Here is a 25,265-nt window from a genome sequence, read left to right on the forward strand (position 1 = left end):
CAATCCTCTATCAAGCCTGGCTCCACCAAAATTATATATTAACCTGGTGATAACTTGCACTCCCCCATGTCGTTAAATCCACATACTGTTTCTGTTCTGAACACGGTGCATGAAAAAAGGCTGGCATGAATACAAAAAGTCAAATAGCTTTAATAATGTAACTGATTTACAGCCATTTGCTAGGCTTCGAATCGTCCAATATCCTCTGATTTGTCATGCAGTGACAGTGCTTCATTTACATGGAAATCCTGATCAGTTTCCTTTGAAACATGGAAAAGACATTTCAGAGTTTGTGTGAATGCTTTATTAGAGATTCCCTAATTAAATCAGAACAGACTCTTGTTATCAATAAGCTAAATGATTTAAACAACAGGGATACAACTACCCATAGACACACACATGCACATGGTCAGGTGTGAACATGACGACCTGCTGGTGTGGGAAGCCGTCAGCTGACAGGCCGACCTTGTGGATGTCAATAAGTGTTGGATCAAGCACTGAGAGGCAGAATCAGCCCACAGCCAGGTGGTTCCTTTCCCAACATAAAAGAAAACATCATCCAGCTAAATGTTGAATTGAACTCAGATCAGACAATACACTTTTTTGGAAATGAATGTTACTAGAACAATATTTTTTTCAGAGCGACAAAGTCATATTAAGAAAAAAGAGAAGCAAGGTGAAATTCATAAAAACATAAAAATGGGCTCTCTCTCTCTGTGTGTGTGTGTGTGTGTGTGTGTGTGTGTGTGTGTGTGTGTGTGTGTGTGTGTGTGTGTGTGTGTGTGTGTGTGTATGTGTATGTGTGTGTGTGTGTGTGTGTGTGTGTGTGTGTGTGTGTGTGTGTGTGTGTGTGTGTGTGTGTGTGTGTGTGTGTGTGCGTGAGAGATAATCTGTATACATTTTTTTGTATAAAATAAGTGTTCAATTATTGGCCTACTGACCCAGGTTGATTGAAGTTTGCATATAAAAGAAAACGTTTTATAAAAGAAGAAGTCAATATGAGATCTAACTCAACACAACTGTAACAACTGTGTTAATTTTGGACAAGAAACAGACAACAGAATGTGTCTGCAGTGGTTCAGAGCTCCCTCAGGCTGAACTAGCTTAAGTTTCCAAATCGAAATCTGGTTTTCCTCTAGCACAGCCTATGGAGAGATCTTGTGTGTAGCAAGATGACCAGTGGCATTATAACCAAGTGGCATTATAACCACTTATTTAATGCATTTTACGGTTGTCTAATCTGTGAATACTAACAGGAGAATCAACTGAAATTTGAAATAACACTCATATCATGTTGGGTGCTATACCTTATCCAGACACTAGAAGGCAACCTAAGCTATGACAAAACTAATCAGATGACAAACTGTCCATTGTTCAATACTTACCAAGTAAACAACATAATAAAATGTAATTTTACATGTGAAACAAATTTACAATATGGGCAAAATTCTCAGAAATGAACTGATTCATCACTGAGTTATTCACATCAGTTTTTTTTCTTGCTCATTAAAATCTATAGACATTCACACACTTAAAAACTGCTGATTCACAGTGACCATATTTGACCAATTCTACTATTTAATAGAATCAAAAAACACAGCACCAAAGGTAATCGACAGATTTTGGCAACAGTTACATTTTGGCAGTCAGGTAGATTTACAATTCAAACACTTCAGAAGGAAAATGGCAAGGAGTCATGGCATTACAAACATCTGAAACTCATGTATTCTCTTTTAAGCTGTTTAAAGCAATAAAACCAAACACGCATCAAAACCAAACAAATACTTTCAAAATGATTCTTTTAAAATTAGATCGAACATGAACAAATGCATGTTGTCTGAACTGGCAAGAGATCAGGCAAAAAGTCAGCAATTAAAAAAAACATGAGTATAAAAAGTGGAAATCCTGCTGACTTAATCAGCTGTGGCAAGAGATCTGGCGAATAATAAAACTTCATAAAAAAATTCCCAAAGAACAAACACTTGCTCCCGAACACAACATGTGGATTGGTTGCAAGAAAAAGTTAACAAGAAACTTCAAAAACAATCATTAAGAGCGACACCAACCACCAATACATAGCATTTCCAGTTAAAATGATGATGTAAATTCAGCCATTTGTATAAAAATGTTAATAAAAAAATCAAGCACGTTGCAATAAGCTGTAATAATATAATACTGTGTGTAACTGAACCCAGAGATCTTCAGTAATATTTCCTCAGGGGATGACTTTGTGGCAACTTTGAGGGCTTTTTGTGTTTAGTTATATATATATATATATATATATATATATATATATATATATATATATATATGTATATATATGTAACAGGTGCTGCTTGAGGAAGGTGGCGCAGGTTTCAGGCATCCATCACTGTAAGAACTGAATTTCTGGCAAACACGTTGGCGAGCAGAGCATCCGGCTTCTTCACATCTCTCAAGCTCCTCCTGCAAAGGAAACACCGTTTGCAGTGAGTTTCTCATTTCATTAACCCACATATCTGTGGGTGTGTACTATGTGTGTGTGTGTGTGTGTGTGTGTGTGTGTGTGTGTGTGTGTGTGTGTGTGTGTGTGTGTGTGTGTGTGTGTGTGTGTATGTGTGTGTGTGTGTGTGAAAATGCTTTATATGTAAGTTTACTCACATTTTCAGCACTGCCCCCACACACAGCGACAGCACCAGAATGGCAATGATGGCAAAAGCGATGAATACATAGACATGTACTATGTCCCGGCTTTGTTCTGGTTTAGGTGCTTTCTCCCTTTTTTCTAAAACACACACACACGTTTTTTAAGACGCTGTGTCCCAGTGACTAAAATGAGTTTTATTACACATGTTTACTTAAACGTATGTTATTTAAATTGTTATTTATTTCATTCTCATATTTCCCTGGGATTAATAAAGGATTGAATCTTGGTTGTTTGGTTTGTTGGTTGGTTGACAAAGGTTGACAAAGGTGGACAAAGGTTGACAAAGCTCAGTTTTAATTACAGTTTACTTCAATAATTCTTCAACAGAAAGAACATCTATTGATTAACATAGATATTTGGACTTAAATCTTAATCCACAAGTGTCACCAAATACAAAGAGTAGAGGATGGAATTATACTAAATAAGTAAATGTGGTGACCATCAGCAACACATTGAACATAAAGCAGCAAGCTGGATACCACAGTTCTGTAATTGGACATGATACAATTATTTAAAGGCAGTGCAGAAAAGAAACCTCATGAAGCAGACTGATTCCCACAAGAGGGCACTCAGTGCTGAGTCAAAGACCTTTTAAACTAACTATTTGATGGTGACATCAATGTCCCTACACTACAGGACATCTACAGCACCCGCCTCACCCGCAAAGCACTCGGCATTGCGGGTGACCCCACCCACCCGTTCAACAGCCTCCCCAGCCTCCTGCCTTCAGGGAGAAGGTTCTGCAGCCTCCGCTCGAGCTCCATCAGGCTGAGGAACAGCTTCTTCCACCAGGCAGTCAGGATGCTGAACTCTTTCCCTCCCTCCCTCCCTCCCTCTCTCCTCTCTCTCCTCCGTCCCTCCCTCTCTCCCTCCCTCTCTCCCCCTCTCTCCGTCCCTCCCTGCCTCACACACCCTTCCCTCATCCAGCACCAGTCACTTTCTATTCTCCGCTGCTACTGACAATGTACTTTGCACTAAGAATTATTTGCACTAAAGGCCTACGTGCACTACTGTCAAACTGTGTTGATTGTGTCTGATAAATATATATTACTTAGTTTTTTGTATACCCCTTTATCTAGGCCCTTACTCCCCCTTTTTTTTTTCTAGGCCCTTGTCTTTTTATGTTATATGTTCATGTTTATATTGGCACTGTGGGACCGCAAGAAACGGTATTTCAATTTTCTGTATGTATAACACATGTGGAAATTTTGACAATAAAGTGGACTTTGACTTTGACATCAGGGTCTTCCTGCTGGGATTCCTCAAAGTAAGTGTGACTAATGAGGACAAAGGGCACTTACGGTGCATTTCAATAAATTAGAATATCGTGGTTCATTTATTTCATTAAGTCAATTTTTTTTTTTTAACTCAAGTGAAATATTTCAAGCCTTTATTTGTCTTAATCTTGATGACTATGGCTTACAGCTAATGAAAACCCAAAAATCAGTATCTCAGAAAATTTGAATATTACATAACAGCGATTTTTAATACAAAAATGTCGGCCTTCTGAAAGAATATTCATATGTACTCAGTACTTGGTTGGGCCTCTTTTTGCATGAATTACTGCATCGATGCAACGTGGCATGGAGGCGATCAGCCTGTGGCACTGCTGAGGTGTTATGGAAGCCCAGGTTGCTTTGATAGCGGCCTTCAGCTCGTCTGCATTTTTGGATGTAGTGTCTCTCATCTTCCTCTTGACAATACCCCATAGATTTTCTATAGGGTTCAGGTCAGGCGAGTTTGCTGGCCAATCAAGCACAGTAATTCCGTGGTCATTAAACCAGGTCTTAGTAGTTTTGGCCGTGTGGGCAGTTGCCAAATCCTGCTGGAAAATGAAACCAGCATCTCCATAAAGCTTGTCAGAAGAAGGAAGCATGAAGTGCTCTAAAACTTCCTGGTAGATGGCTGCGTTGACTTTGGACTTGAGAAAACACTGTGGAACAACACCAGCAGAGGACATTGCTCCCCAAATCATCACTGACTGTGGAAACTTCACACTGGACTTCAAGCAACGTGGATTATGTGCCTCTCCACTCTTCCTCCAGACTCTGGGACCTTGATTTCCAAATGAAATGCAAAATGTACTTTCATCTGAAAAGAGGACTTTGGACCACTGACCAATAGACCTGTTATTTTTCTCCTTAGCCCAGGTAAGACGCTTCTGACGTTGTGTCTGGTTCAGGAGTGGCTTGACACGAGGAATGCAACAGTTGTAGCCCATGTCCTGGATACGTCTGTGCGTAGTGGCTCTTGATGCACTGACTCCAGCCTCAGTCCATTCCTTGTGAAGCTCCCCCAAATTGTTGAATGGTCTTTTCTTGACAATCCTCCCAAGGCTGCGGTTATCCCTGTTGCTTGTGCACCTTTTCCTACCACACTTTTTGCTTCTCAACTTTCTATGAATATGCTTGGATACAGCACTCTGTGAACAGGCAGCTTCTTTATCAATGACCTTTTGAGGCTTACCCTCCTTGTGGAGGGTGTCAATGACTGTCTTCTGGACAACTGTCAAGTCAGCAGTCTTCAGTATGATTGTGAAGCCTACCATTTAAAGGCCCAGGACACCTTTGCAGGTGTTTTGAGTTAATCAGCTGATTAGAGTTACACCGTGAGTCTACAACAATGAACTTTTTCACAAGATTCTAATTTTCTGAGATATAGATTTTGGGGTTTTCATTAGCTGTAAGCCGTAGTCATCAAGATTAAGACAAATAAAGGCTTGAAAGATTTCACTTTGTGTGTAATGAATCTATTCTAATTTATTGAGATGCACCTGTATTACGTAGAGCGAAAAAGGATTCACTTTAGGAATGCAGATTATAAAATAAACCCCTCTGGGATTTTAAGCAATTATTTCACCATCAATCAATACATATAATTAATGGGAACTTCCATGAAAGACTTGGACAGCATTTCCAAATATCTAAAGTTTGCCATGATGAGCTGGTGACCTGAGTTCATGCTGGAAGTTTTTCTCTTTTGTAATGACGACAAGAAAATACTGGTTTACTTTTACTTGTTTAAGTTTGAAACATCTTTACCTGGTTGGCATGTTGCAGGACTCCACCCACTCCAGAAGCCCTTGTTTGCACAATACTTGCTCAACTTGGACCGAACCCTGAAGCAGTTTATCTGAGTGTCGTGGATGGAGGGCAGAGTTAGACTCTTTTGATCGGTCAAAATCTGTTGCTGTGAATGACAAAAAGAAGTAAAGAATTATTTGAGAATAATAGAAGCTAGAGTTAGCAATTAAATGCAGCATTACTCAGCATTTCTGTAGCCTATTGTGTGGTTCATTAGGTTGTGACGCACATCTCCTATTTTTAACAGCATTAGGCAGCCTTTTTAAGGTTTGATAAATTTACCATATGCTTCTAGCGCAGCACCAACTACACACACACAAAGAGATGGCACATGGTGAAATAAAGGCTGACATACAGTATAGCAGGCAAAGACCCAGATAAATGTCGCTTGTGGCAGTGAAGGTCTTAGGACTGAAGGTATTAAGACTATAAAAAAGTCTAAAAGTACAGTTCATTTAAATTATATCCAAATCGAGATGCAGTCTACTGACATTTCCAGAAATGCAATATTTGGTAAATGAGTCTGCCTTACTGTAAGTGTGAGATCACAGTTTGACTCACAGGCAATTAAACAGTCTAACTTGCCATGATGTTCTTATTACCAGCAACATGTGTCCACACTGACACGTATTGAGTCTATGCAAAATATGTCTAACAATTGCACTAAGTACTGTGAAAGTAAACAAACGTATCAATGATAAACGACAATCCAAAAAGGCTGAGCAAGGAAACTAATCAATACATGGATATTCTGGGAAAGGTCTTGTATATAAGAATTAATGGGAATGCAAATGTTCAAATGGACGTGCAGTAAAGGGAAATTTAGAATGTTGTAAACTGTTATATGCAAGTGGCTCTGCAGGGTGTTTTTTTTTACGCTCTCTGCACTACACAACTGCTGTGGACAGGATTTAAGTGAGTGCAGTTAGTGTTGGTCAACAGAAAGAAATGTTCTTAATAAGTCAACCATACCAGAGCAATTTTCCCATCAGGTCCCTCTTGGTTGTGTTCCACCTCCCATTCTAAGCAGTGTGCAGGGACCTTGCCAGCTGGATTGTCCCAGCGTAGCTCCAGCTGCGCCTCGGGAACTTTTCGCAGATGAAGCTTCTCTGTTGTTCCAGGCTTTACTGCAGAACAGATACAACAATTAGGAACATATTTCAGATTGTGACAGGGAGCAGAGATAGCTGAGAGGATCATAAAAAGCAGATTTCCCCAGGATTAAATAAACATCCAAAACACATGTGGCGGTAATCACTCTACCCTCTCTGAGTTGGGGTTGTACTACTCCAACCATGCATGCACCTTGATTTTGGATTTGAAGGGAGATGAATGCTGGTTTCAGGGGTCCTTCTGGGGAGGATCCATTCACACAGAAGTTGATATCAGTGAATTCAGGGAGGGAGTTCTCTGTGAAGTTGCAGCCGAACCTGGTTCCACTTGCTTTGAGATACTTGGGGCATTCCTCTGTCTGGTCCAGCTCCCTGTGCCTACAGATCAGATAACAAATCGTCTTTCAAGGGAGCTATCTATTCATCCAAACAGTTTTATTGAGAGTGAGTTAAAACCAGTTTGGGATTAATAAAGTATTTCTGATTGTGATTGTGAAATGTGAAGAGATGTATTATCACCTCACATGATACAAAGGCATTTGTTTTGTGGTACTCAGAAGCACGTCAGAAATATTCAGAATATTCTCCAAAGTCGGTACACTTCTTTAAAGGAGAATAAACTATCCTTGCAAAAATTAGACAGTTTCGAGCCGTGGAAAAAGCCAAGAGATCATCAAAGTCTGTATGATTCGAGTCATGATTATCTTTCAACATTTTCAAAGATTTCTTTTCAATGGATAGTGGTGGTGGACCCGCTGACCTTACTCAAGTGGCTATAAAGTCTCTCTAGCGGTCACATCTCATACCAGAAATAAAGATGTTGCTGTGAGTTGGCCGACAGCTTTGGGCTTCTTCCCCAATTGCACTCCACGTACTTCATGTTATGGTAAACACAGACAAAATCCTGCACAGGGGTACCAACGCCTAGAGGTACAAAAGATGAAAAACACCAATCAAAGACAAACCATACATTTTTTTAAGTTGATGTTTTACCAACATGGAAATCCTCGAGGACTGACCTGTGCTGGGAGGATTCTGGACCAGTTCAGTGTAGCTCGAGCTCTTGATCAAAATGCCGTTGGTGCAGGGGCCTCTTAGTAAAGTGTACACTCTCACTCTAACATCTTTCATCAGATCAAACTGGGCAGTGTAATTCATCTTTGCCGTCCTGATAGCCTGCAAATCCAGTGAAACATCCCTGTTATTCACATCGCAGTTTATATTTGTGCACACTCAAGCGTTCAACAGCGATGCCTTTTGATGTTTGGATGAGAGATATAGTTCCTGGAAACCTGACACCTTCCAGCTGCTGTATTTCATACTTTTAAAATCCACATAGCCTACAATCGGTCTTTGTGAGCTTCATTCCTGCATTTTTATATTCATCCATCAGACACAGATGAGATATAAGCTGTCGTTTTCCTTCCAACCTTACTTAAACACCCACATCTATTTAATTATTGTCAATCAACCCTCTGTGGGCGGGAAAAAAAAACAACACCCGGGGGTTCTATGGTTGATTGATGTTTCAAAGAATGAGGCTTTGCTGCTGATTCCCGAACTCAGACTTTTATTATTTTAACGGTATCTCATTAATTCCAAAAACCAGGTCTTCGTTTTACATAGTTTTATATATTTGAGCAAAGTTGCATGAATTGGCAGAGGGCCAACAGACACATCAAACACACTCTCATCCAACCTAACCAGTCTGCGGCATCTTATGATCTTTAAGTAATTTCTCCAGAGTTATACACACAAATCTGATGAGATGATAAAAAATATCTTATGATTATATTGTTCCTTATTGATTTACTCTTTTGTTTGTCAGAATAAATGTCCTAGACATCGCCTCATTAGAATAGATGGTTATGTGTTATAATAATAATTTTAAGTGCCTCCATATAAGATCTTTATCAAATGATGAACACTCACACTCCAGCTGTCAATGTATGTGTCGAAGTACTCCAGCTGATACAGTTGTGAGCACTCTGTCACATTGACCTGACTGGCTGGGGGGCTCCATGAAATCTGGAGACGTCCGAGTTGCCCAACGTCTGATATCACAACGTCCACAGGAGGATCCACTGCAGGTGAGAAATTATATTTACCAATTATTTATTAACGACATTTATTATTTTATTTTAAAAAATGTGTTTAAATTCAACCGTTAGTATTTAATCTGTGCTCAGACAGATTCATTGGAGACGTGTGCACAAACTAATACATCCCCACACTTGCAACACCTGCAGAAATATACCCTTAGTTCGGGTCCGCAGTGAATGCATCTGTTTTTATTTTTGACAGATTCCCTCTCGTGCATGTGATTGATAAGTTAAATACGATGTAAACAAAATTGGACCCACCTGTAAAACCATTGCAGTGCATGCTCTCCCTGCAGGTTATTGAGAGCAGCATCACAATCAGCCAGGATGTGTTCGCCATCAGTGTAAGCGCGTATAACCAAGACGACTAGAAAACAAACATATTAAAGAAGTTGTTAAAACAATATAAGAATCTTAGAAAAGTGAGCTCACTTTATAGCCTACGATCTATTTTATTTGGCAGGATTAAAATAAAGAAAACTAATTAAAAACATTAAAAAAAAAAGATCAAACATAAGAATACAACTCAATATACTCACGTGAAGCTGGAGAGCGTTTCCCTTCCAAAGCAGGTTCAGCTGTGTGTGGGCAGACACTGTGTGCTAGCCAGAATACTCCAAGGAGTAGAAAAGGAGTTGTCTTTTCTCCGGTCGTGTCTCCCTCTGCTGAAGGGAATCGGTGAGTAATGGATCCTTATCCGCTATTTTTGGTTTTGGTGAGAATACGATGTGCTGAGGAGGAGGAAGCTAAATGGGGACTGGCATGGGGGTATATGCTAATCATTACCTTGTGCCAGGATTTGTGAATGAATAAAACAAACCAAGCACTTTTCCTGGGTAGTCTGCCAACAAATACCATTTGTATGTTACACTGTTGCCATGGGAACAGTAGGTCTGAATATATATATTTTAATTGAAATGTCATACAACGGGCACGAGCCAGGTACCAACATGTTTCCTTCATACCTACACCGCTAAGGTGTCCTCACCACGATACCCTATCATTAAAAAAAAGGACATGATCCACTCACAACAGTCCCGTTGATTTATATGTTTAATAAAGACAGACTTTGTCCCCTGCCTTTAAAGATCAAGACCGTATCCTGCCATGCACCACATACCACATTGTTTTGAAATCCGCCAAAGTCGAAAGAAACAGCGATTTCGTAAGGGTTGTGAAGCCCTGAGGCAAATGTGGATCGAGAACATTTGACATTGGGGTGGCAAGAGGTTTTTGAAGGGGGGCACAGCATTGTTTTATATTCTTAGTTTGATCATAATCACTAATAATATAAGATGCATTTGTAAATCTTTACACAAGTACTCCTGTATAACACCTAAAACAGAAAGCAGGAATTAACATGTTATTTTACGAGAAGTTTTATGTGAGTGACATGCCATGCTATGCTACTGTAATGGATGGGTAACAAAAACACACCATTGGTCCAGCTAGAATGGCAACTGCCTCCATGCCATCTTCCTCAGCCTCCCTCTGACTTCCTGCTTCTATCCCTCTTTCTGAGTCTGAACCCTCTGCTTCATGTCTCACACCCACTTCTTCTCTAGGCATATCTTCATCTCCATCTGTGGGCTTCTTCTGTTCTGACCCTCCTACTCCCTCCGGTGTACTCTCCTCTCCTTCTTCCTTTCCCTCTCTCTTGTCCTTCTTTTCAGTTCTCTGACTTTTTGTGCTAAAAAAATAAGCAATATCCCCTTTTCTTTACATTGTTTGTTGAATTACTCCAGCTCTGGCCTGCAAGAGTCAAGATGTAAAGCACTGGTTAAAATCCTTGTAATACATTACACTGTAGGGCCATGTAGAAATGAGATTAACTTTAAAAAAAAATCAGAAAAGAAAACACATTAAACCCTTTGTGTTCACACTATTTATTCAAATTGCATGTTCTCAGTTTGACGGCACACCTCTATTTATCGTCTATGCAGTAATCATATGTGATATAACCTGTTTTAATTCATTCATTCTTTGCTGTGACATGTAAGGTTAACCTGTGTATTGTTTTAACTGCTGAGCTTACAAAATCAAAATGATCCTGATGGTTGGCAGTAGCACAGGGATTTTGCTTTGGAACCTGTTCAACTCTCAATCAGACAAACACATATGTAATGGGGACTGGTTGCCAGTTCATCTCCCGGGCACTGCTGAGGTTCCCTGGTACACTGACGCCTCTCTATAACAGAGAAAGTAACTGCAAGTGTTTTATGTGTATTCAGACCTTATGTGTATGGGTTCAGTCCTGTGTGTGTACTGTGTATAACACCTGAGGGAACAACAGAATTTCAGTTCATAAATACAGGGTCTTTTTCTCTTTAAATAAAATGTGATTGATTATATTGATCAAGCTTCACAGTTATAAAGTAGACCAATGCATTTCCTTAAGTACTGTAATTAGGTCCAAGATAATCTTTACTCAAATTGAATTATTTGATAGCTTTTGGAAAATACAATATCCAATTTTTCATACTGAATGTTGGCTGCCAAGTTTCCCTAGGACCGAAACAATACAAATAATAGACATATACTGTATAATAATAATAATAATAATAATAATAATAGGCTTTCCATTTTCGCATGCTGATAAAACCTGGAACAAATGACAGGGTGTTTTGGTATTTCAGGGTTGACTTGACCTAGACACACCTCCCTCAATTGTGTTGATGTGTCACCCACTAACTGCGTACGTGTGTGTGTTTGTATGCTACTCCAGCTACACTTAACCGTAGGCTCTGCTAACAGTTAGTGGTGCTGCACTTGCTGCCAATTCCCAAGTACTGACCCTGTTCGTAATTTCCCTTGCAGTCTTGCCAATACTGACTCTGAACCTGATGCAGAGAGGGTGAATGAAGGATGAATCAGATGGGAAGCCCACAAGCTGGAAACAATTTATGAAACTCAGAGGAGGGGCTTGCACGAGGGCTGGGTTTGAAGGAGCAACTATTATGAAGCTGATAACCGAGACTTGGGCAAAGAGGTGGACAAAAGAAATTTTCCAAGAACACTACCAGCAGGAAAGCATGATTGATAGCATGTGTGTACCTGTTCGTTCACGTAAAGTGCAGACACGCTATTGAAATCTCAATAACATGGAACTGGTAACGTCTAAATACTGAGGTCCTTCCTTGAAATGACGTGATAAACTCTACTGGATCAACTTTATAGCTGCAATGATTTCCTTTTCCTATTTGCTTTTGTGCTACAATGACAGCTTATAGTTCAGATGTGTGGCAAACTAAACGAGAGCTATACAGTTTAATCATACAGTATCCCAAAATCAGAATGAAATGTGGCAAAAAGCTAAGAATTGACTGCAAAACCAAGCGCTAACCTTACATTAAAATGTACAAGAAAAATGCTACCGCCTGATTTTTAAGAAGAGACAGAAAAGGGCTTTAAGGGGAAACAAGGGAGAACAGCATGACACAAGGATTTTTCAATGTCAGCAATAAAGACATGCCCTGAGCAGTTGGATAACTAATTTACGTGGTACTCTTGTTTTGACTTACAGCGCTTATAAATCTGTATTTCAATAAGGAGAAACCTGTCTAGTGAACCCTTGACAAGAGTTAGTAAAAAAGATCTAAAGTCTGACTGGCGTGCAGCACGATAATTGGCCTGTGGAGAATGTGGGAAAAGGCAATTAGTTGAATAAAAGAGTGACGCCCATGATTTGCATATAAGAAGCAGCTTTGGAAATGAGAAAGAGGATGGATAACAAGTACACTTATCCTGATAGAACTTGTGCTGAGCTTTATAATTACAACTTGAACATCCCCACTATTTGTTTCATCTTGCAGCATGGAGATGTTCACATGCACGCAAGGGGAACACTTTGGTCCTCGGTACACTGAGCTGGTATATTTCCACCATAAAATACTTGCTTACTTCAGTAACGTACCAACATCACTATGTAACACTCCCGCTTCTTCAACACATTGTAGGCAATAGGTTAAGGGGTGGGTCATCTCTAACGGTTTATCACTCACAACAGATCCGTCCAGCTAACTAATCAGAGCAGACTGGGTGAAAAGAGGTGCAGCAGCACAGGCAGTATGAGGAAAATAAAGAGCTTTTTGAACATTAAAGCATGGACACATGTCACAGTAGAGGCACAGAATACCATTATTAACCTGCAAATGTGCTTAATAGGGCCCTTTAACTTACTGTATGTGGCAGATCCTGAGGTCAATGCATGTAGAGTAAAGACAAACTGGGCTGCAAAGAATTTGACTTTATTTTATATGACCATGTTACTTTTTAAGAAATCCCTGGAATTTTTACAGATGATATGTACAGAAGTTCAGCTTCAGCCATTCGTTATTCTTGCATGCATTTGAGCCGTTACAAATAAATACAAAAAGCTTTTATACAGTACATACGCTCAAATTTTCTTGGCAGTGTGTATAGACATGACTCACTTTTTCACTGTTTTCTTTGGATGAGATGACATATTAAATCATAAATCTGAGGGTATATCTGATACAGAAAGAAACCCGCCTAAGGGGATTTATCACCAACACATAAGAAACATCAAACCATACATTTCTGAATGTCTATTATGTTTTTGTTACAGATGTGGTGCAAAGGAAGCCCTTTATCACGAACATGCTTAAAGGATAGAACCATTCTCAGCTAGTACATTTCATCAGTACAGTTTTCACATCTGCATTGTTCCTCCAAATAGGGTCTACATTTTAAAATTTGGTGTCAATTTGAACTTAATCACATGCCCATATGTATGTAAAGTGAGATACTTGTCACTAAAATCATTCCTGAGGTCCATACTGGGCCTGAGGAAATACCTTTTGATGAATTTCCTGTGTAAAAGATCAGGTAAGGCATCAGTGGGAGATTTGAAAACGTCACATTTGTTTGACTCACAGTTAAATACATCACGTAACCTTTAAGGTTGTAAGGTAACAACAACCTGAAGGAACCTGTTGTAGAAGAGAAGCAAACAAAGTTGTGTCATATTCATTTGAATACATGTAGGGAGATGTACCAGGCCCAGGCATGTAGTGCATGACACTATGGATATAACACAAGGTGGTGAATCATGTGGAGCCCTTTCACCAGCATCCTACAGTTATACAGTTTTGAACTACCATCAATAAAAAGAAAAAGGAATCTGAACGTTTGAATGCAACCCATTGATATTTCCAAGTGGTGAAGTCGCCACTTCTTTTGGAAAGGGATGGTGTTTTTGTTTTTTCTGCAGTAAACAAACGTCTCTTTCCAAAGGCGAGTGACTTTCAAAGTTATTTGGCCAGCTCTCCCTTTCCATGCAATTTACATATTTACATATGCATATGTATTAATCCTACACCGCTTTACCACACATGATTAAACCCAAGAAAAACGAACCTCTCTGTGGTTTGTCTTTGAGCCCCTTATTCTGCCCTGCGTCATTCATTCGGTACCAGTATCTTGAAAATGCAAACTCAATCCCAAAGTCATTTATTTTCGCCAAAATGCGAAGAAACTGTCAGTCATTAAAAAAAGAATTTGAGTATGTATAGTAAGAAATAATACAGCAATGAAAACCTACAGTAAATAATGGCCAGATATTGTTGGCTAAAGTATATTTGACACACCAGTTTTGTTTCTTCATTTGCCTGGAAGTCAAGACATGAAGTGGGTGCTTCAGTTGTCCTTTTCGGATTACCAGCCAGCTTGTGTGATGCTCACAGAACGCTGCAAGCTACTCTTTCTTAGTTGATATTGCAGATCATGCTTGTGTTGCGTTACAAGTGATAACCATGCTCAATACGTTCTGTAGACGCTGTTTTGAAGATGCAGCACGCTTAACATTTGATGATAAGTGAGCATTAAAGACAACCTTTTCCTTGCTGCAGCCAAACGGAGTGCAGGGTATTTCCAGAGACAGATTGTTTTAGAAAGATTGCCTATGGCCTTAACCAAAATCGATACTTGGCTTAATGAACTGTGAGCCCTGTATTCTTTTGTATCTCTCTAGCATTTCTTCCTTGGAAAAGGAAATATTAATGTCTGTCATGACAAGTACTGTAGAAGGCAGAGGTTTCCAGGAACAGTATTCAACATGTAAAATGTGAAACACAATACCAAGGAAATGTTTACTTAGGACGCCTTAAGGGAACATCAGGAATCTTTATCAGATTTGGTTTTTTATGAACAGTGGACCATTGTGTTTTTAAACAGTAAGCTCATCAGCAGAATATCTGTTTCTGTTACATATCTTCTAAAACATCTTGTGAAAAAAAGAAATACAGTAAGAGAAAAATGTGACTCAGAAGCACAAAAACACCCCTCCTTTAAGGCACAATATGTCATGTTTTTAGGTGTTACAATTTAGTTTACCATGATGATTTTTGTGGACTTTCAAATTGCTGTCCACTAAGTTGTTTCAGCAAGACAAACCATAACCTCAAGGTACTTCATGGCACTTGTTGCATCATGATTACCGTATTTTCCGGACTACAAGGCGCACCTGAATATTAGCCGCACAAGCTAAAATTAGGGGGAAATCCTGTTGTGTTCATACATTAGCCGCACCGGACTAAAAGCCGCAGGTGTTTTAATGTTTAATTACCATAGGTAAGGGAATATGCATATATCTTTCTTAGTGTGAATTTGCGGAAGTTTGTCACCAGGATGGCCCACCTCTGACATGTTCTATCTTCATTTCGGTGGCGACTGTTTTGGCTTTCAGTCGGATCTGCACAGTTGAAACACCTCGCCCGTTTGCTCTCTGTGTGTTCACCCAGTCTTCAATAAAGTCTTCAAGTTTGGGCCATCTGCTTTTATTACCTCTGAAAGCTTTTTTCGTCTTTTTGGACTGAGCCAGTTCTTCACGCTGGCGTCTCCAACGTCTCACCATTGATTCGTTTATACCAAGGGTAAGTGCAGCAGCTCTATTTCCCTCGTTGAGAGCCAAATCGACTGCCTTTAATTTAAAAGCTGCATCATATGCATTTCTTTTGTTTGCCATAATGAGGATTTGTGGATGAAAGCTTCCTTTGCTCCTGTAATACTCGTTTTGCTCTTGCTAATCTAGTCTCTTTTTCGCGCTAATTCGTACGGCACTACTTTGCCTGGCGGACGGACATGTGACCAACATACCACTCTTTTCCCCCGTGACTGTGTGTCTGATCACATGCCCTTCCGCCAGACAAAGTAGTGCCGTACAACAGCGGAACAAACAAAAACAAAACCTCTTACGATATCACAAAAATCATGAAAAATCCATAGAAAAGCCGCACTGGACTATAAGACGCAGGGTTCAAAGCTTGTGCAAAAAGTAGCGGCTTATAGTCCGGAAATTACGGTAGCTTTGTCTTCACTACGCATCAAAACTGCTCTTCCTTTTCTGTTGTTAACATGGGCTGCATTAGCTTTTACAACCTTTGATCAAAGCCAGAGGTCATTGAACATGCCATATCAACGTGCCACTGATACATGTCCATGATATGGACTCTTTAAAGTCTCAAATAGTCGCACTTTGTGTAAAATAAATCATTAAAGCACTTAAATAAAAACTTTTTGCCTGGCATAATTGACATAACAATATAATGAAGTCATATTGAAAGTTAAGTTGACTCCTGAAACTGATATCCTTTTTATCATTACACCTGAACTGGAAACGAGGGGTAAGATGCAAAGAGCAACAACATATAAATATAAAACAAATGAATAAATACATAAATAATTGAGCTTCCCTGAAATAATGAGTTGTATAGGAAAGCAATACAGCAGGATGGCAGTAAGATCAAAGCGGGATGTGTGAGGAAGGTTTGCATGGACTGCTTTGTGTCTACTATGGCACAAAACTGGCGATGATATTTGGCAATGACTGGAAAAAAAGTATAAAAGCTTTAGAAAAGTCAGACTCCAGAATATTTGTCAGAAACCCATTGGACGTACAATAAAAAAAGATGCTACAAAACAGGATCATAGTGCCTCTGGCTACATCCAGCACATGTTCTCACAGTGGTCAAATGTCATAGCATGCAGCTTTGTATTTTTGTTATTGTATTTGTACAATAGTTAAAATAATTCAATACTACAGTTTGACAGGAAACGCGCCGGAGAGTGAAATTAAAAATGACCTACGGAGAAAGAAAAAATGGTAGTTTGTGGAAGGCATGCTCTTAGAGGCACACCCTGCCTCTCCCTTAAAAAACAATAGAGTCAGGATTTCTGTAATTAACTCTACCTTGACTCATGAGACGCAGACACAGAAGTGAGCTTAAGTAATGAAAAAAAAGTACAAAAACACAGATCTGTTGAGTGGAAGAGTGAGTCACATGTCTGTCATCTCCTCAACGCCAATGTCTCTAACACCAGCATTGAAATGTTCTCAGTACTGGAACAAAAAGCACAGAGCATGTTAAGAGGTAAATACAGGTCTTCAAAACATTTGATCTTTTCTGTCTCTCCTCGAAAAGTCCAAGCAGCGCAGCGCAGAAAACACACATTGACCCCCGATCACTAGGAACAGTATACAAGTGGAAATGTGATGGACAGGAATTGGGTGGCGGCTGACATCATATAAAAAGACAGAGGAATTTCCCCCTCCTGTCTCCTGGTTCAGTCAGGCAGAAGCAGACTCCCACTGGGTCCTCGCCCCGGGGGGCTCTCTGGTTCCTGGTGATGGGGAGGGGGTTCGCGCAGAGGAGTGGGGTTGGCTGGATGGCTGCGGATTGTACGCAGCATTCAGGCTTGTGTCAAACAGCTGACAGGGGGGTGGGTCTTAATGGAGGCAGATCCAGCAGAGCCTGGATCGTCATGCCCACCTTCACCAGGCCGCGCTCCTCCAGGATGTGATGGGGGAGACACAGCTTGTCCTGAGTCGGCAGATAGACATCAGTTACACTTGAAGAAAGGTATTATCTCAGCAGATGATTTACATTGCTGAGGTTTTGAGATTTTCCTCTCTGACTCTAATTTGTATTTTCCTCGTAAATTCTCTGAATGTGACATCTGTAATTAAATGAACCTGGAATTAAACCTGTGGCTTGTATTACTTGGCGTACTTGGTGTGTGTTCTTATTTGTTATTTTTTTTGTTTCTATCTACAGCAAGTGCAGCCTTGCAACAGTCGCTGTGTCTAGATCAAATATAAATAAAGACGATTGTATCTCTATTATAACTTTGTATAGGATCAGTTCACCCAAAATAAAGTATTACCTGTGTGACGCCCAGCTTCTTACAGGCATCCAAGAAGTTCTCCACGTTCCTACGGCATTTTGCCATGCTAAGCTTTGGCTGGAGGGCGGAATATCAATCAGGTTAGAAGACATAAGCAGGAGACACACAACACGTTTCATAAAGCTGTGGGGTTTTATAGGTAAACAACAATGCATATAAGTACTACCAGCTTTTAAATGTGGCCCGATTATGCTAATTCATATTTGTATTTTGAGCCTTTACTGGGACATGTCTCCATGCTTTAATATTCAAAAAGCTCTTTATTTTTCTCATACTGCCTTTGCTGCGGCACCTCTTTTCACCCTCTGTCTGAAACCAGAGCCCAGTCTGCTCTGATTGGTCAGCTGGCTGGCTCTGTTGTGATAGGTCAACTGCTTAGAGATGTCCTGACCCTTAGCCTAGCACGTACAATGTGTGCGAGCGCTAGCCAATAGAAGCGCAAGTGTAACAAGTAAACAAAGGAGTCTAATCAAGGCGTTTTAGGAAGGGGGAGGGGGGGTGTGTTGGAGAGAAACTCCCTCTGGGAGGAACTTCGGGATTTTAGCCTTTGCACACCATTGACATGCACAAAAACCTATATAACACACTTCAGGAAAGGGAAATCCTCTAGAAGCATAATAGGGCCCTTTTAATTACGCCAAGTGAGAGAGCTCGTTTGTTATTACAGAGTTGTATTTGTAGCAAAAAAATAAAAATACTTCAAGGAGTTTCAGTGTGCTTACCACAGCGGGAGACGGCACATGGATGCTGGCGACTGACCGAGGACAGATGTGATTGGCTAAATGGCAGAGAACTACCCCGTCCATCAGAGCGGCTCCGACATCTTCTGGGAGCAACACCTTCAGTCTGGACTCAATGTTCTGCAAACATATCCACAAAATGACCTCATGGCATCACAGTATTTATATAGACTGGTTCATTCACATGTCTCCTTTAAAAGGTACCTCTCTGGTCTTTATGTACTAGCTTTATAAAATGAATATGCCAGCCAATGTGCTTAGGAGAGTGTCCAGGCCTGCCCTGCACTATGTGAGTGAGTCATACTTTGGTGCGTTGACAAATACATTCAGCAATGTGAAAAAATGTGTTTATGTTGACTTAGGAGATGAGTGGTCACAGCACATGCCGATATCTGCAATGTCCCAGCTTTAAGTCTGGTCTTTGGTCTTTTGTCGCATGTCTTGTATATACTGTATATATACAAATAGAAAAGTAACAGTCCAGTTCTAGTGTTGTTTGGTATATTGAGAGGTCTTATAAAGTATCCTCATACCACTACGGTGTCTTCATTGTTTGAACTTCTACTGAAGAAGTCACCACTATTTCTCTCCTTCTCTTCACCATAACTATAGCATCTGTCCTTCTGTGTGTCCAACCCCTATACCTATATACATCTGAAAAAATTAAGAGGTCACTCTTGTTTGTATGTATCGCAGCCATTCCAGTGTGTGTTGAATTCCAACACAGAGAAATGTTGTCAGTAGTTTATAGAATACAATAAAATGTAATTACATTTAATTTAAAGACATGTCTATAAATAATAAAACCGGAGAAACGGATAATGCGTGGTCTCCTAATTTTTTCCGGAGCTGTATACTATATATATATATATATTTCCCTTTCCTCCCTCTATGTTCTTCACATCTAAATAAGAATGCCCTCGTAATGCATGATGCCAGATAAAGATGTGTTTTACAGTATTTTATTTTACCCTGACCTTGCTGCTGCCCTTTTCTAAACAGCTGTCTATCCACACCTTCTGTGCATGAAAGGATCTTGGTGATTGAGTTTCACATAAAACAGAAGTTGTATCATTTGGAACAGTGCTCGAATTATGTTTTTGTCTTCAAGGGGGTCTCTCTATTTTATAAAAACAAGTTGGACTCCCCGCCCCCCCCCCCCATAACCTAACATGTCAATTAAATAGCCGCGAATAGGTGCGAATGGCGCTTTTGCGCACGGTAGACACAACTTACACACGTAACACACGCACAACACAACAGACAGATTTTTTGGGGTTTGTTTTACAGAAATCGGTTCCATTTAATTTAAACATATTATTGATTGTCCATATTTCATTCCAATATCGCAATACATACAAATACATAGATTAAACATATTCTTTTGAATTTCAGTTTAGCTAGACTGTGAACTTATGCATTATGTAGCCTATATTGACTTTGTCAAACAACATAGAAGAAAGCGCAACTTCAACAGACATTCTCAGCACTTGTCAAATCATGTAACCCAATGAACGCATATATAGACAAAACACTCGCATCATGTAGGCCTAACAATTCAGTTCGATGCTCTGATCATGTTTGACCGTGTTGGGCTTTACGGAAATAGATTAAACATATTCTTTTGAATTTCAGTTTAGGGACAGGCTAGACTGTGAACTGTTATGCATTATGTAGCCTATGGCTTTGTCAAACAACATAGAAGAAAGCACAAGTTCAACAGCAAACATGACATTCTCAGGACTTGTCAAATAATGTAACCCAATGAACGCATATATAGACAAAACTCACCCATCATGTAACAATTCAGTTCGATGCTCTGATCATGTTTGTTGGGCTTTACGGAGACAAAAGAGACCAAACTGCCCTGCTCTCAGCTGGCTGGGGCCTGCGCCCAGGAATCCATGATGCTGATGTCCGGTGGCCACTCTTAATCCATGAGTGGACAAACGGCACGGGGTTGAATTTCTCAATAGGAGGTCCATTCAAGTCAATGAATAGCAGGGCAGTGAGGCTCGCTGCACGCAGTCCGTTCCTAGTTTTATCGTCTGTGTCATTGCAAACCGAGAAACCCCTCTCACACTCCGCTGAGGTCGGGAGTATAGTGCGGCATGCGACGATAAGTTTCTTAAGAGTATTCCCCTGAGAACCTTGAAGCTTCCAATCTCGGAATTCCTCGATAGCCTCGGTAGAAGATTCACAGAGGAGTTTTGCGAATCTCCCCACTTCGCGCTGACATCTTTGTAAATACTGGAATCCCGGCCCTTTTATAACGGTCATTAATAGCAGCATAGTCGAATGGTTTTGGAGGTGCATTCACAGTAAAACAGCACAACACACATGACTTTTCTAGGGTTGTTGTTACATCGGTCAATTGCACTTTTGATTGTCCTATTCATGCATATCGCAATCTCAGTACAATAAGTATTAACTTTCATTTCAATTTCCGTTGAGCGTAGCTGGACATTGCTAGTAGATCCATATGGTATTTCAAACAACAGAAGAACAACTTCAAAGACTCTCAGCACTGTCACTATTAACCCAAGACAGCATTATTGCAGTAACACCGCGGGGATCATGTAGCCAAACAGATTCAGTCCGATGCTCTGCTTTTTTGGACCGGGTTTGGGCTATACGGAAATCGTACATATTCTTTGAATTTCGTTTAGGGACAGGCTAGCCACTGCGCACATGTTATGCAGTATGTAGCCATGTCTTGTCAAACAATAGGAAATCGCGCGTAAGTCAACGCAAACATGACATTCTCAGGTTGTCAAACACGTGTAACCATGAACGAATATAGACAATCCCATTGTAGGACAATCAGTCGAGCCTTGCTGTTCGTTGGGATTTAGGAGCATAGGAACCACTGCAGATCCAGTGGCTAGGCACTGCGCCAGGTATGAGTCTCATGATGCTGATGTCCAGCGTGGCCACTCTTAATCCATGGTGCTACACGGCAGGATTTGTCGTCCATACGGAGTCATTTCAGTCAATGAATTGCAGCAGTGAGCTCGTGCACAGCAAATCGGTCCTAGTTTTATCGCAGCTCATTGCAAACCCGCAGAACCCTCCAGCACTCCGCTCAACGTCGGAGTATAGTGCGCATTGGGAGATATTCTTAGAGTATCTCCTGAGAACCTTGAAGCTTCCATCTCGGAATTCCTCCGATAGCCTCGGTAGAAGATTCAAGCAGGAGTTTGCGAATTTCCGCTACTTCGCACGTCTCAATAGCATTAGGTCTGACCTCTCTGCAGGCCAAAAGTGCTGATCTAGAGGCTTGAGCATGGCAATAAGTTCACTGTCAGGAAGACGTGATCTGAGATTATCAAGGATGGACTGATAAAACTGGGGTTTATTAATCTTAGGCTGCGTTTCCCTAAGCACAACGCCTTTGAACCGACCACTTGCTATGCCTGCGCGAATCTTGGATTCCGTTTTACCGGCATCTTCTTTCATAGCAGACAGTATCTCGATGGTTTGATGGATTTGTCTGCTGCCATCCACCAGAGACGTGTCCCTTCTCTGTAGTCTCAATGAGAGCCCCTGCAGTTCACGAAGCACATCTTTCATCACTGCCAAATCGGAGAGGAAGCCAGTAGATGTCAGATGCTTGAGTAGGCCACCATACTTCACCCTCTCCACACCGTTGCGCGAGGCATCTTTGCTGGCCATTGTAAAGTGCTGTGCCAAAACAGGAAAATCTTTCACCACAGCTTTAACTGTCCGGAAACTGCTTGCCACCCACCTGATTGTGAAGACTTTGCCTATTTTTAAATCTGCATGTTTAGTTCCCTAGCAGCATTTTCAAGCTCCCGTGCGTTTTTGGTGGATTGGTGATACAGACTATGAAGCTTTGAAATAAAAATGTCAAAATGGTTGCACCCAGCCACAGCCTTCAAAGAATCATTAACAGCTAGTTCTAATCGGTGTGCCAGGCAATGTACATCCTGCAGTCGAGGGAAGTCTTGTTTAAGTCTTTCAATGAGTCCTGTATGCCTACCGGTAAGGACAGCGGCTCCGTCTGTGGCTATGCTGATGAAGTTCCTCTTAAGAAATTCTGCCTCTATCCCCACATTTTGAAGACTGTCTTTTAACGCATTGTAAAGAGATCCTGCATCTCCTTTTTCCAACTCAACAATGTCCAAAAACACGTTCTCTACGTCTCCATTACCTGTTACATCGCACCTCATGTAGATAATCATATAGGAGCGTCCATGCACAGTGCTTTCATCCAACGTTATGCTGATACGTGAGTCGAGTTTCAAGACATGGGAAACAAGTCTTCTTTTCATTTCATCTGCTATATGTTTCACAATAGCAGCACAGGAGTGATCGGAGCGGTGTGCAGGGCCCACTGTTGCACCATTAAGCTCATTAACTGTCATGATCGGCGTCATTTTGGTGTATGGCAATCTCTCTTTGGCTATAGTGTACGCCGCCCTAAATGAGCTTGATGTAACGTCGATGGCAGCCAAACTCAGCTCTACAACTTTGGTGGGCAGAACATCTTTTTGTTTTAATTCTGCTATCTCCACTGCTCTTTTATGAGCAAGGCTGTCCCGGTGCAGGTAAATCTTCTTACGTAATTGCTTTTGCAATGAGCTACTGACGGTCCCATTAACCCATGCATCCGAAAGGTGCACCCCAGTCTTTTTTTCATGGAGCAAGAGAGTTTTTGCTGCCTGGCAGGGAGCGCACCCAAGGCCACTCTCACTTGTACACAACCATGGATTTCTCTCCTTCCACGATCGCCACTGTGTGAGCCCCCAGTTCTGAGGCAGGTGGCGCAGGTGCTTCAGTTCCATATTGGTCCCGGACCCCGACCACGTCTCCGCAGCCTCTTCTCCGTCCAATTCCTCCTCAACGTCCTCATCGTCATTGGTAAGTGTCCCAGCTAAAACATCATGATGACTGGTTGTAGCCACAACGTCCTCTGGCTCAGTAGAGTTAGGCGCCTGGCTAGAACTAGCTGTTGCTAGGCCATTTTCTGATTCTAAATCTGCAACTATTTTTGTTTTTTTAGTGGTAAAACCGAAACTGGTCAGGGCCGAATATGAATTCGGTGCAGGTGGCCTTTTTTTCGGCGGCATAACTGGCAATTACATTTAAATTTAAGATGTGTTGTTGGTCTTTACCTCAAAAGCACATTTTTATGTGACTTCTTCGGACTTGCGAGTGCTGTCAAATCGATCTTATCCAGTTTGCTCACGTAGCCTAGTGGTGTGGTGGTGAAGTGCAGTATGCTGCGCTCTTGAGCGTATAAGCACGTCCGGTATTAGCCTATTTTAATGTAACGTCTTTAATGGTTGGAGACCGCAAAGGGATGGATAATGAGTGTTGTTTACGATTAAATTACAATGCAATATATGGCAGACACCTTCAGATATGAGAGACCCCCTCAAAAATTTGACTTTGTTGCTTTCATGGGAGCCAGTCATCACTCTATGGGAGCTCGGCTCCCTCTGGCTCCCACGTAATTCGAGCACTGATTTGGAACAGTCAACATGAGGAATCCTTTTTGTGTTTGTGCATGAGGGTAGAGGAAACTAGTCATCACAGTACAGGTACAGGTCCAGCAGATAGTTGGCAGACAGTCCAATGAGTGCTGTTAAACCTCATTTCGTATCGACAATAGGGATAAATATATTATTGATTATTACAATTAATTCAAAGCAGTTGAAAGATTTGTTGTAAATGATTGTGGGAGGATTTTTGACAGACAAAGAGTTGTTGTACTTTTTACAAATGTGAAACTAGTCCGTGACTGCTGTTTCTTTTTCTGAAAGCAGTTCCCATTCAGACCTCTTTCCTGGGAACAGAAAGCTGTGTCATCTCTCAACAGCAACAACAATGGTTTTATTGAGATAAAAAGTTCAATTGGTCAAGAGTCGAGACTTGACTTGACTTAATGGTCGAGGTCAAGAGTCAAGACTTGAAAGCCAACGTGGACAAGAACACTTTGAGATTTGGAATAATTGATGATTCATTTCTAAGAATTGGGGATTACTAGCAGGATGACGGTGTTACTAAAAACAGAACAGAGGAGCATATAGTGTTTGTTGTAAAAGGATCAGATTTTATTTCTTCTTTGTTAGCTGTTCTGTTCTGTAGGCTCATACTTTAAGTGTGAATCTATACGCCTACTGCCTGAATCTGCTTTATAGTTTTCCCTCGCTTTGCTTCAGTTCTTCTTTTTAGTTCTTTAGGTGAACCCATATATTCATATATTATTCAAAATTATTCAAAAATATTCAAATTGCGTGTGTGAGCTTAATGGTATGGATCAAACTAAAAAACTGAGCATTTTCTGTCAGCTCAGATTTGATTTCTGCTTC

The 25,265-nt window shown here is 40.7% G+C and overlaps 2 protein-coding genes across 2 annotated transcripts in view; both read right to left on the reverse strand.

Moving 5' to 3' along the window:
- Positions 1–1,560: 1,560 nt before the first annotated feature.
- il13ra2 (interleukin 13 receptor, alpha 2) lies at positions 1,561–9,795 on the reverse strand. Its single transcript, XM_063894911.1, has 10 exons — positions 9,523–9,795; positions 9,245–9,350; positions 8,814–8,965; positions 7,901–8,057; positions 7,688–7,805; positions 7,075–7,259; positions 6,742–6,896; positions 5,728–5,875; positions 2,641–2,764; positions 1,561–2,445 (listed from the first exon to the last, which is right to left on the reverse strand). Exons 2-10 carry the CDS (start codon positions 9,321–9,323, stop codon positions 2,358–2,360), a joined length of 1,206 nt encoding a protein of 401 aa, XP_063750981.1. The 5' UTR covers positions 9,324–9,350; positions 9,523–9,795; the 3' UTR covers positions 1,561–2,357.
- Positions 9,796–13,214: 3,419 nt separating this feature from the next.
- The window catches only part of lrch2 (leucine-rich repeats and calponin homology (CH) domain containing 2), a 34,309-nt gene continuing 22,258 nt past the window's right edge, over positions 13,215–25,265 (reverse strand). Inside the window, exons 19-21 of the mRNA XM_063894909.1 lie at positions 18,910–19,047; positions 18,167–18,244; positions 13,215–17,823 (exon numbers count right to left, since the gene is read on the reverse strand). Coding sequence (XP_063750979.1) covers positions 17,704–17,823; positions 18,167–18,244; positions 18,910–19,047 — 336 coding nt within the window. The 3' untranslated portion in view covers positions 13,215–17,703. The remainder of the gene's footprint in view (positions 17,824–18,166; positions 18,245–18,909; positions 19,048–25,265) is intronic.

This window comes from Eleginops maclovinus, chromosome 11 (genome assembly GCF_036324505.1).
Source record: "Eleginops maclovinus isolate JMC-PN-2008 ecotype Puerto Natales chromosome 11, JC_Emac_rtc_rv5, whole genome shotgun sequence".
Classification (NCBI taxonomy): Eukaryota; Metazoa; Chordata; class Actinopteri; order Perciformes; family Eleginopidae; genus Eleginops; species Eleginops maclovinus.